Source organism: Erpetoichthys calabaricus, chromosome 12 (genome assembly GCF_900747795.2).
Source record: "Erpetoichthys calabaricus chromosome 12, fErpCal1.3, whole genome shotgun sequence".
NCBI lineage: Eukaryota > Metazoa > Chordata > Cladistia > Polypteriformes > Polypteridae > Erpetoichthys > Erpetoichthys calabaricus.
In genome coordinates this window covers 17,284,381-17,296,706 of record NC_041405.2, presented here as the reverse complement: position 1 = coordinate 17,296,706, position 12,326 = coordinate 17,284,381, and the positions used below count along the sequence as shown (strand labels likewise).

Here is a 12,326-nt window from a genome sequence, read left to right as displayed (position 1 = left end):
CCTTCTGACCTTTAAGCTATTTATGTAATAGCAATAAACCTCAGTAGCTCATGAGAAACAGTCATAAAAGACAATGTCGACTATCACTGGAAGTACAAGTTTTATTAAAACTTTTGTCTTATCAGCGCTTTTTGTACGAGGTCCCTGTCTCCCCAGTCACTGCTGTGCAGGTAGGAGTGAAGGTGTTACATCAGATCATCTGTAACTGCAGTGTGAGAAACAATGGCTGCCCCACTAGTGATTTGCACAAAAGAAGAGCAACGTGCAGTGATTTGTTTTTTGTGGTCTGAGGGTGTGCCTGGTGCCAATATTTATCGAAGACTTTGTGCATAGTATGAAGAAAGTGTTTTGTCACGAACAAGTGCATATGAATGGATAGAGAAGTTCAAGGAAGTTTGCACAAGTGTCAGCCATGAAGAAGGAGCCAAACACCCGTCCACGTTCATGACCAATGACAACATTCAGCGAGCATTGAGTGAAATGATTCTGTTGAATAGATAAGCGACAGTAGATGATGTGGCAAATCATTTACAAAACAGCCATGGGTCTGCCTATGCAATAATCAAAGAAGGATTTCAAAAAGTGTGTGCAAGATGAGTACTGAAACAACTCACAGAAGAGCACAAACTGAGCTAAAGCCTAAACTTCAGACAAAATGTAAAGGACTGTTATCCAATGGCATTGTGTTTTTGCAAGTCCACACACCGCTACCAAGACTATTGACAGTCTGAAAAAAACTTCATTTTGAGGTATTTTGTCTTGGTAGAGTAGTATATTACTCTGCTTTCCCCTTTTGTATTATTAATGTGTAGCCTTTGTCAGAATGCCTCAAAGCTCACAGACTTACTACTGTTTATAAGGTACTGTACCATATAACTTCTCGCCACCTTCCCTTCTACATCTATGACCTCAGGCAGTTAGGTGTAGTAAAAGACAAGCAGGAGTTAAATTACAATTTAAATAATTAATTATTTATAATATACATAAATAATAACAATATTCAAAGTGCATTTGGATATTAGCAACCATACAACCTGATAAATGCTGATATGTAGTTTCAGGAGGCACACAGACGTGTTAGTTACTTAAAATGTCTCTAGTTAAGCTTTCATTTTTGGATAGCTTTCTTCAGAACAGTCTGCATGCCTGTGTCAATATGGCTGCCGTGCTGTACTCTTCATTGTGTTATCCTTTTCGGTTCATGGTGTGTAAGATGCTCCTTCATCATTTGGTGAGAGAGAGAGACGGGTAAAGCAAGCAAATGTATAGATTTTCTGTCCAACCCATACAGCCAATAGGGCCTCATGGTACTTAAAGGCTTCTGATACAAGCCAATTCCAAACATCCATACTTCGGGCCAATGGGTCAAAGAATACCTTCACACCACTCCCCAAAACCATATGTTAACGTGAAGCTTGCCAGCTAGGCAGTCTCGCTTTCCTGTGGGGGTTGATTGAGAGAGTCCTGCAGAGAATCATTTGCCAAACTTGTTTAAGGCACTTCCCCCACCCCTGTCATAAAATTCACTATCCTGACTTAGTCCTCGGGGGTAAACATGAATGCTTCTCACTAATGTAACACTAATATTACATTACTTGCCTAAGTTACATATAAAGACATACAAAACATTTATCAACTTGTATGCAAAATTTCACACCACAACACGAGGTGTTAAAGCATCCTCCTTATAGTCCTGATCTTGTCCCACTGGACTATCACCTGTTTAGTCCCCTGAAAGAAGCCTTATGAGGATGAAGATTCATGAGTGATGAAGAGGTGAAGACAGTAGTGCATTCGTGGTGTGCAGCTCAGCCTAAAGCATTTTTTAATGAAGGCATGGCGCCCTGCCCAGGGTTTGTTTCCTGCCTTGCACCCTGTGTTGGCTGGGATTGGCTCCAGCAGACCCCCGTGACCCTGTAGTTAGGATATAGCGGGTTGGATAATGGATGGATGGATGGAATCCGAAAGCTTGTTGACAGGTGGACAAAGTGTATTGAAAAGCAGGGAGATTATGTCGAAAAATTATGTATTTGTCTTTTCTGAAAGTTGATTAAAATAAATTCTACAGCCGGAGTAAGGATCATTTTTTGACTCACTCTTGTACATAACTTTTGCTTCTTCCCTCAGATGCTTTGTTGACTTGCCATGTTTTCCACCTCCTTAATTTTATTTCTTGCAATTTCTAAAATGTCACTAACTGTGGTTTTTGCTGCTTCCATTGGACCATCTGCCTCGAGAGCAGCACTTACCCCGGCGGCGGCACCTATCACTCCTCCGAGAGTTGCAGCTGTGGCTGCTGCAACACCACCTGCAATTAAAACAGGAGTACTCCCCAGGCCAGCAGCTCCTATAATGGAGCCAGGTACCTTTATCATGCTAGCAGCCAACTTCACAGCTGTTGCTAAGCCCACCATGGCACCAAGCAAGAGTCCAGTTGGAACAGCAACTACCAGGTTCAAAATCTTCTTTAGGCAGCTGCTGGACTTCTCAGCCTTTTCTCTTGCTTTGTTTTTCTCATCTTCTGTTTTCTTATTTGAATCTTTTTTCTTTTCTGCCAGTTCCTTCATTTCTTTTTCTGAATTCTCTTTCAATGATTGCAGTTTCTTCCATTCAGGTCCTGACTTCTGGCCTCCATGAGAAGTGTACCTCTCCTCTTGTTCCATGATGGCTTTCATACTCTGCTGAAGGCTTTCCTCTTCCTTGTTAATGTCCTCCTGTTCTTTCTGCACCTGTTTGTCTTCCTCCATTATAATCTCTTCTTGAGCCTGTTGAATTTCCTCTTCCACTTTCTGATACAATTCATTTGTGTAGTACTGCCCTCCATTGAGAGCCACCATATTCTCAATCTTTGTCAGAAGCTCGGTAACCTGCTGGTGGTCTTCTGTGTTTTTATTATTAAAGCTATGGTACCTGTTGCCACACTTCCGGACCAGCTCTATGAGATGTTCATTTTCGGCTATGAAGTCCTCAATTTTCATTTTATTTTCCAACTGATCTTTGTGAGTGAAGAGAATCAGTGCATATTCTGGGGCGCTGTCTGTTAGAAGCTCCTGGACCTTCCTCACAGCATCTCTCTCTTCTTGTGTGAATCTGCGAACAGGAATCACCACCACAAAGACATGCGGCCCAGGAGAAGAGAGAACCATGCACTGCAAGATCTCAGTTTTCACTTCCTCTTCTGAGAGCTCAGTATCAAAGAAGCCTGGGGTGTCAACGACAGTGATAGTTTTGCCATCCACGACGGCAGTCCCTTTTTTGGATTGTTTTGTGATTGAGCGAAAGCTGAGAGTAGACTTGAACTCATCTCTGCCCAGGATGGTGTTTCCAGAGGCACTTTTTCCAACTCCTGTTTTCCCAAGAAGCACCAGTCTCAACTCACAGGGTTGTGAACTAGGTTGTATGTCTACATCTCCTGTAAATTAAAAACACAATAGAATTACAAAAAACATTTTCATAATGAGTTTACAGTATTTTACCTCTAGGACACAGGAAGAGGAGGATTTGCCAACGGTCCAAATCCATAAAACAAGAGCAAAAAACAATAATTTGAGAAGCCAGACAAATGAACAAGAAATAAAGCACACTTCAAATGTCAATGAACCACTGAAAGATTCTGCTCACAGCTTTGGAATATAAAGTCTGACGGAGGTCCTTCAGCAGTGACGTTAGAGTGGTTCCACATCTATGGATTCCAGCCACAAAACACAAGGAGCAGAAGAGAACACAGAACACATAAATACTAAATAGTATATAAACAGAACGATATTAACAAAAAAGCATGTGCAATAAACATCTGAAAAATAATTTAAAATAAACAGGGAAGGCACTAAAAAGGTAAAGCTGGCAGCAAACCCTGGCTGTAATGTAACACTATCATAAAGTTTATTATCCCCATCTTCCATTAAAGAATGAGATTTTATCTTGGCCATTACTGCAAACCACATAGTGTAATGAACATAAAAATATAATTTTTGGATGAAGCATTCCTTTAGAAACATACTAGGGGGCTCCGCCCCCTGCTCGCTTCGCTCGCCAACCCCTGGTGTTGGGAATGACAAAGAGCGTGATGTATGAATGAGATATAGAATAGTGTGACGGTGTAGATGATGCAAATAGAAAGCAAACAATAAAGTGTGTGGCACAGTGTAAAGGTTTATTGGAAAATTTCTTTGTACACGCCGTTTAAGTGTAAAAGGTAATTCCAGGTCAGAACTTGTAAGGTCAATGAAGATGGTCATTATCGTGATCAGAGTCAACTTTGTCAGAGCTTAGAAAGAGTTGTGTCTCTCCAGGAAGTAATGGAATGACTTGGGTATTTATGTTTTCCACATTAATATTTTTTGGACATAATATAGTGCGTTGTGTTAAAAGGGGCATTTGGTCTAATGAGATTGCTGTTCCAAATCTCTCTGTAACTAAGTCGTCGCAGATAAAGGCTTGAGGAATTGTAATAATATGTGGCTGAAGTCCATCTGTATTGGTGAGTGTACCATCTCTCAGTTGTAATAAGCAATTGTTATGATCTGGTTCTGGACATCGTATCTTTTTTACTAACTGTATCTTTTGAAAGCAATGCCAATTGTCTGCGTATTTTAAGGTGCACTGAACAATAGCTGAGTGCATGGCATCTGGAAGAATAGCTAATCACTGTTTAAAATCTCCTCCTAATAAAAGTACCTTTCCTCCAAATCGAATATTATTATTCATAAACGTTTGTAGAAGTTTATGAATGGTGTTGAGTAAGTGACTTCATGCCATTGTACATTCATCAATAAACAACATTTCTTGAAGACGGATGTCACGTGCAGTGCCACCGTTAATGTTCATAGTGGATACCGATTTGTAGGATCTAATGCAGTTGATAAAGATTTCACTTTCAGGTACATCGTCAGTTAGAATCTTCTGTAGATATTCAGTATATGAATGTAAAGAAGGCAGTCTAATTTGACCCTTTTGACAACAACGTCTAAATGTATTACTTGTATTGCCAGTTGTTTCTTCAGGGAAGTGAACTGAATGACAATGATTGCAAATGACATTCATTAATCCGAATGAATTTTCCCGGTGTATGGTTTGCTTGTGCCGTTTGAGAGGCGCGTTGTTGCATGTGTAGTATTTGGGACGTGTTGTTTTGGAGCTGTAATCGATTTGCCTGTGCTGTGTGAGAAGCCCGTTGTAGCCTTCCTTGCCGTTAACGTATGTCTGAGATGGGAGGTGTTTCGTTTTGAATCCGTGCCTGTTGCGATGCAGCACTTTGATTGGTAGTTTGCGTCATGTGGATCCAGGATGTAGATTTGTGCATATTTGCGTTGTTGATTTGTTTCAGGGTGCACTGTTCCAATGCGATGCAGTATTTGTGCACATATGGGAAAGCAGTATGGGCCATTGCCTTTTGGTGGCCTGATATTTACTAAAATCAAATGAACTATTGTAGGATCTAACGCAGTTCATAAAGTTTTTACTTTTAGGTACATCGTTAGTTAGAAGCTTTAGTTGAGCTTTGCGTTTTTGGAGTCGAGACATTTTTTCTTTTAGAAATATGGATAAGTAATAAGGAGTATTGCACTCACTGTTAATATGGAGACTTTTCTGCGGTTGAACGGTTAATAGTGCCTTATTGTAATGAGATCCACCTATGCTGCATAGCCGTCTATTTTGTTGTTTCTTTCGTGTTCGTGTGTTTGTTCCTGTTATCCTTTCCTTTTCGTTTTGTACCCGTGACCGTGTATTCATGACTTGTTTCTTTCTCAGCATCCGAAATATGGATAAGTAATAAGGAGGGTCACAGTCACTGTTAATATGTTTCCTTTTCTGCAGTTGAATGGTTAATAGTGCTTTATTGTAAGGAGATCCACCAATGCTGACACCTATGCTGTCTAGTGTGAAGGTGCTGACGTTCACTTTAGAATATGTGGCTTTGGGTGTGACTTCTTATGGATGTGGGTGGGGGGGGGGGGGGGGATTGTTGAGGATTGTTGTTGCGCGAGCGTCTTCTTTCTTTTTGTGTTCCTGTGTCTTGTTGAATCCCCATCTTTGTGTGTGTCCCGTCCCTCGCTTGAAGGGTCTGTGGGGTGGTTTTGTGTTCTTTTTTTTGTGTTCCATGGGCTTGTTGAATCCCCCTCTTGGTGTGTGTCCCGTCCGGTGCCTGTGGGGGGGGGGGGGGCCTTGCTGTTGTGCGCGAGCCTCTTTTTTTTTTTTTTTTTTTTTTTTTTCGGGTCTAGTTTCGTGTGCAATGTGTTTCGTGCTTTTCCCGCGTTTGACTTTGCGCCTCATTTCTCCTTTTTGTATGTGCTCACTCCTTTTTTCTGTGGTCTTGTCCGCCACTCGCGGCCCCTCATCCGCCTTTGTCGCCCTCTTTTCTCCGCCTTTCTCCGACTCTCGCGGACTCTTTTTGCGCCTGCGCCTCTCGCGGCCCCTCATCCGCCTCTCTCGCCCTCTTTTGTCTGCCTTTCTCGGCTCCTCAGCCGACTCTCGCGGACTCTTTTTGCGCCTGCGCAGTACGTCTTTTTGCAGCTACGGCCCATGGCCAGATGTGCCTGCGTCCATCATCCGGTTTAGCATTCTCGGTTAGTAATATGGATGGATGTGTAGACTGGATGTTGTAACAGGAAGAAGACAGTCACATTGTAGCGGGGTTTCATAGTTAGTGTTGTAAAATGTCAGTACTGAGTGCGTCTCGTTTCCATTGACCCGTTTGCTGTTTATGTGTGTGCATCAGTAAATGATGATGGAAGAAGACCACAGCCTCTACCTTGGAAAACACCTGTTCACTATTAATCAATTACAGCCGTCACAGGACTATTTAAGCCATCAGGAGGGAATAGCCGGAAAAGAGAGAGAGGAGAGAGAGAGAAGAGGAAGGAGAGGAGAGAAGAGAAGGAGATTTTTCACATTCACGACCACGTGCCATCTGTACCTGTTGTATTCCACATCGCGCATTTCCTTCCAGTTTGTTTTTTCTATCTGCCGGACTTACTTCAATAACCTCATCACGAGAGACCCCGGGGTTGGAATTCATCATCCACCACACGCCGAGGATTCACGGTGAGGCTGCTCCATTTTGTCCGGGAAAATCAAACGACTCATTTTTCGCTATTTCAGTCAACCGCATTCAGGACAGTTTTTATAACCGGACTCAAGTTCACGATCATCCCGTATATCATTCATTTTTTGTTATTCATGTTGTTTGTTATATGTTACAGGGGGACAGGGAGGGTTTTGTTGTATTTATATATGGTGGTGTCTCGTTGTTGGTGTGGTGGAGGGATATTTATATTTATATGTTTATCTTTTTATTTTGCATTTGTCTTGTTGTTTCATTTAATACATTTAATCAGTTTAATTTTACATACCTGCTTTTGTTTGCTTATATTTACATCATTGATTGTGGGGGAAGTTTAATTTGTTAGAGGTATGGCTTGATAGTTAGATTTAACCTCAGTAAATTATCCAGGCCACAGGTCTTGGAGGTGTAGCTGCCGGCTGGGTAAGGGGTCAGCCGTTACAACATATATGCTTTTGAGAACAAATGCATCAAACAGTTTCTAAGAATCTCATTGGCAAGGATGATGACTTCTGATCACCTCTACAAGATAGCTAGAACAGAAGGAGAGCTGTGAGTCACATTAAAACTCACAAGCTAAGATACTTCAGGCATTTGATGAGACAACCACACGATACCATTGAAGGCAGTGTTATGAATGGCCTTGAGGAAAGGGTCAGAGGGCTTGAAAGGCTTGGAATATGCTGGTATGACATCATAATAGCGTGGACTGGTATGTTGGGGGGTTAGTCGGCTAAATGGTGTTGAATTGCACTTTGCCCATCTTTGTAACCAACTGTTGAGAAGTGATAACAACACAGTGACATGAAGTGTCATTCCTTTAACATGCATTTTTGGTAACTCGATCACTATTGGATAGCAACTGACCACATTTAATGCAAAAATGAATGTACTTGTGATCAGATCATTCAGACCACAGTCAGAGGTGGTCAGAAACAAATAAGTGATGACATTTAACAGCGCTATCTTATATACAAACATCTACACATGGAAATGTGTGTGTCTGTCCGGCCTGGAAGTGAGAGGTGGAGTCAGGGGTAAGGACTCTGCCTCAGACGAAACAGAAACTTGCTTAGCCGCTAATAACACAAGCGAGGCGAACACGTCAGCAATACGAAACCCCTGAAGAAAGACAAAGTGCTGTGCAAGAAAGGACAGAGCCGGTTATACTACCTTAGAAGGCTGGCGTCCTTCAACATCTGCAATAAGATGCTGCAGATGTTCTATCAGACAGTTGTGGCGAGCGCCCTCTTCTACGCGGTGGTGTGCTGGGGAGGCAGCATTAAGAGGAAAGACGCCTCACGTCTGGACAAACTGGTGAGGAAGGCAGGCTCTATTGTTGGCATGGAGCTGGACAGTTTAACATCTGTGGCAGAGCGAATGGCGCTCAGCAGGCTCCTATCAATTATGAAGAATCCACTGCATCCACTAAACAGGATCATCTCCAGACAGAAGAGCAGCTTCAGCGACAGACTGCTGTCACTGTCCTGCTCCACTGACAGATTGAGGAGATCGTTCCTCCCCCAAACTATGCGACTCTTTAATTCCATCCGGGGGGGGGGGGGGGGGGTAAACATTAACATTTAACATTATACAAAGTTATTGTCTGTTTTTCACCTGTATTATTATCATTCTTTAATTTAATATTATTTATTGTATCAGTATGCTGCTGCTGAAGAATGTGAATTTCCCATTGGGATTAATAAAGTATGTATCTATCTATCTATCTATCTATCTATCTATCTATCTATCTATCTATCTATCTATCTATCTATCTATCTATCTATCTATCTATCTATCTATCTAACCGCTAACATCGGCAAAACAGGTATCCCTTTCTTTTTCTTCCTGCCGCTAATGCACAAGCGATGCAAGCATGTCAGCAAAATGATTTCTCCTAGGAGAGAGATGCCCAGAATAGTTCCTTTCAATTTACTTGACATGTCTACATTTCAGTTTTTTTTCTGACAATTTCAATAGTTTCTAGAACCCTGGGCTTTTTACAGCATGGGCTTACATTGCTAGTAAATATATAAAAGAATCAAGTAAGTGAAAGTATGTGTGACAATTGGTGATCAGGTTTGAATTTTTCATAGTGAAGGTGACATTGGATCTCTGGTTTGACACATTGCAGACAATGGAGACACATTTAATTGCCAGGAATAAATGTAACCTGTCTTAATTACATGGGGATGCAATCAGGCTATTTAACACATATTAACACCAGAGGTAAAGGTGTCCATTGTGCCACCATCCTACCCTGATATTGAAAAGTAAACTTTATTCTAAAATGATTAGAGATATACATGAATAATCTTTTGGGATAAACATGATTTATTCGGAATATATATTTCTCTGATTAATTAAGTGCTGAACTCTGAAAGTGTAACACTGCTTAACGGAATAAGATATAGCTGTTTACAGAGGCCTACCTTTCTCCTAAAATAATGCTCCACTAGGTTGAAAGGAAGCTAGTGGTTTGAGCTTACACATTTATTATGTCTTGACCATTGGTGGATTTCGTTATGACCATACTGTGGTAAAGTGAGGTCTGCAGATTATAGGCACCATTTTAACTAATCAGCGCACTCACAGCTTTAAGGAGGGAGCATGGTAGCATGGCAGGATCATTTTCTGGGCGTGATGCGTGCCCGTAATTGATGCCGGGAACTGCTTATTGCCACACCTTTGTCATGTCCCAACATATAAAAAGGAGAAGTGCGAGTGCGAGAGGGAAGCAAAATAGACAGAGGCTAAGTTGCGGCGGAGGAACAGTCTTGGGAGGACAATCCGGCAACCTAGGGTGGAAAGGCAGCACAAACAGGGACCCTGCGAAGAAGCATAGGTTGTGGCGCTCTAGGTGCTGTTTCGTCCCACTGATTAATGGTGTGCGCGAACATGTCTGATGACCTCCCCAGGGATCCAAGGTATGACTGGAGGAGAGTCGACCTCAGATGGTCTGGCAGTGCTGGAAGGAGGCAGCCAAGATGGGGATCAGGGGATGAAGATCGTGGCTGCTGAGTCTTCGCTGGCTGCGCGAGTTATGGGTGAGCCGGGGAGATGAAGAAAGAAGTGCGCCGGGATCATCATACTGAAAAGAACGTAAAGGAGCCAGTGACTGCGTTTTTAGCATCTGCTTTTAATGGATTTATTTATTGTGTTTTTATCCCCACTATTCACTTGTTTTTGTGGATTATTTATTTATGGATTATCATTGAGCACTGCACTATTTATTTGGACACTGTTTTGATTTTTGTTTAATAAACGCACTTAACACTTTTACACCATCCCCTTGTTCAATGTGTGATTTGTCCTCATCTACCAGCTCATTCGGTTACATTATCGATGGTGTTGGTTTCGAGAGGCTCCCAGATGGGAAGAGGGAGTTTAGTCAAGTAAACCAAGTGACAAAAACCTGCAATCCAATTGGATGTCAACAAGAGCTACTGAATCACGGAGATGCAGAGGTCTGCAGCTGGACCCATCTCAAAGACATGCCTACTTCTTCACCAAGCACTTTCCCTACTGGGGTAGAATGCATATAATCACCACCACTTCCTGAAGAAGCCAGTCTTGTTCATGGATTTTCATCCAAAAAGAAGAATTTGATTTCTTGCCATTTTGAATTTATACAATCTTTTTCTCACAATATACAATGATTACTTGGTGGTTCCCCAACTTTTTGTCTGTGTTGTGCCTTATCGATTACAATATATATCTACTATTTAATAAAACACCAAAGTTTGTGTGTCCAGTCCATCTCTTACTGGTCAATTTGGCTTTATTGTGATTGTTCAGTATGTGCGAGTGTGAGACCCACAAAGAGGAGTAAAGCCATAAGATGGACTCTGACAGAGTTGCTTTCGGAGACTAAAAGTATAAAGCCGGTTAAGCATCGAGAAAGGCACCTTGAATATAAAGAGAGTCAGAGAAACAGGTTAAGTGGGAATGAACTTGAGGGAGGGAGCGCCAGTGCAGAGACGTTCATACGCCTGCGCAAATAAAGAGGAAATGTGCTGAAGGAACACGTAGAACAAGAGACAGTCTGGAATGGAGGAAGGAGGAAAGTGGCTAAGGTCTTTAATAATATAATAATAATAATGATATACTATATATATTCAGTGCTAGCTATAACAAATCTTATTTTTTTAAGTTTAGCTGTGAGTTTGTATGTAGAGCCATTCATTATAGTAGCAGCACGATAATGTCACCATCCACTAAGCTAACTATGGTAGGCTTGGCCATCAGCACCACAAATAACACTCCACCCCGAAAAAAATGGCATTGTAATGACATCATTAAAATAACAAACATTTCTCACAACAAAACAATAGGTAAAAATAAAACATAGAAGAACATTCTCAAATGACATTAATTAAATAAAGCAAAGCAGGACATCCTATAATGATGACCCGACGCTGAATGGAGGGGAGCTGTGCACCATTATTATCTGTGAGACGACTTCACCCTCCTCTGCAGTGCTCATCTGAGCTGCTGGTGAACTGGCATGTTAAGCCATCACAAAGGATTACTTAAGCTATACAATGTTTAAAAAGAAAAACTAGTCTCCAGAAAATCTGTTTTTCTTTTTCTCTATTAGCACAAAAGTGAAAGTTAAAGATCTATTGAATCATTTCTGTTGAAATTACTTGCCTGAGTTCTTCCTTGCCATAGCTTCTCACATTGGTCCACTTTTTAAATTGCTGTAATAATATATATGTTTTATTATATTTAAACCCCTAGATGAAAAGCCGTTTTTCACGGAGCACAGATCCCAATGGCACAGCAAGCTGTTACAGTAAGCTGAGTCAATCTGAACCTCGACCTTACTGTCGTTTCCACCCAGTGCAACAAGTACTTGAGTCACTTGCTGTTTCAGATAATTTCAACCATTTAAAAAATGTGGAATAACTGTGAGTACCTGTAGGACTAGATGAGAACTTTTATATAAGACTGATATAGAAAATATCCTCAACAAACATGTGTTTTGTGTTTATCTTTGCATCCATGCATGCTGCCAGTACAATGTGTCTTACAGAATCAGTCAGTGGGATAAAGGTGTTTGCATTAATGTGTCGAGAGTCTGATTGGAATTAAAATTTAAGAAAACGTGGGGAACGTTCAGGTGCGTTCATTCAAAGCTGGAGCACTTTTTAAATTTCTACTTGTTTCATTAAAGAGTTTGTTATCACAATTTTATTACGATTTTTTTGTTACTGTAAACCCTATTCAAAAATAACTATGATGATACAATGTAATTATA

The 12,326-nt window shown here is 41.2% G+C and overlaps 1 protein-coding gene across 1 annotated transcript in view; it reads right to left on the bottom strand.

Moving 5' to 3' along the window:
• Nucleotides 1-11,735, bottom strand: part of LOC114662318 (uncharacterized) — a 29,397-nt gene extending 17,662 nt beyond the window's left edge. The window contains exons 1-2 of the mRNA XM_051934908.1: nucleotides 11,717-11,735; nucleotides 2,126-3,412 (exon numbers count right to left, since the gene is read on the bottom strand). Coding sequence (XP_051790868.1) covers nucleotides 2,126-3,412; nucleotides 11,717-11,735 — 1,306 coding nt within the window. The remainder of the gene's footprint in view (nucleotides 1-2,125; nucleotides 3,413-11,716) is intronic.
• Between the last annotated feature and the right edge of the window lie 591 nt (nucleotides 11,736-12,326).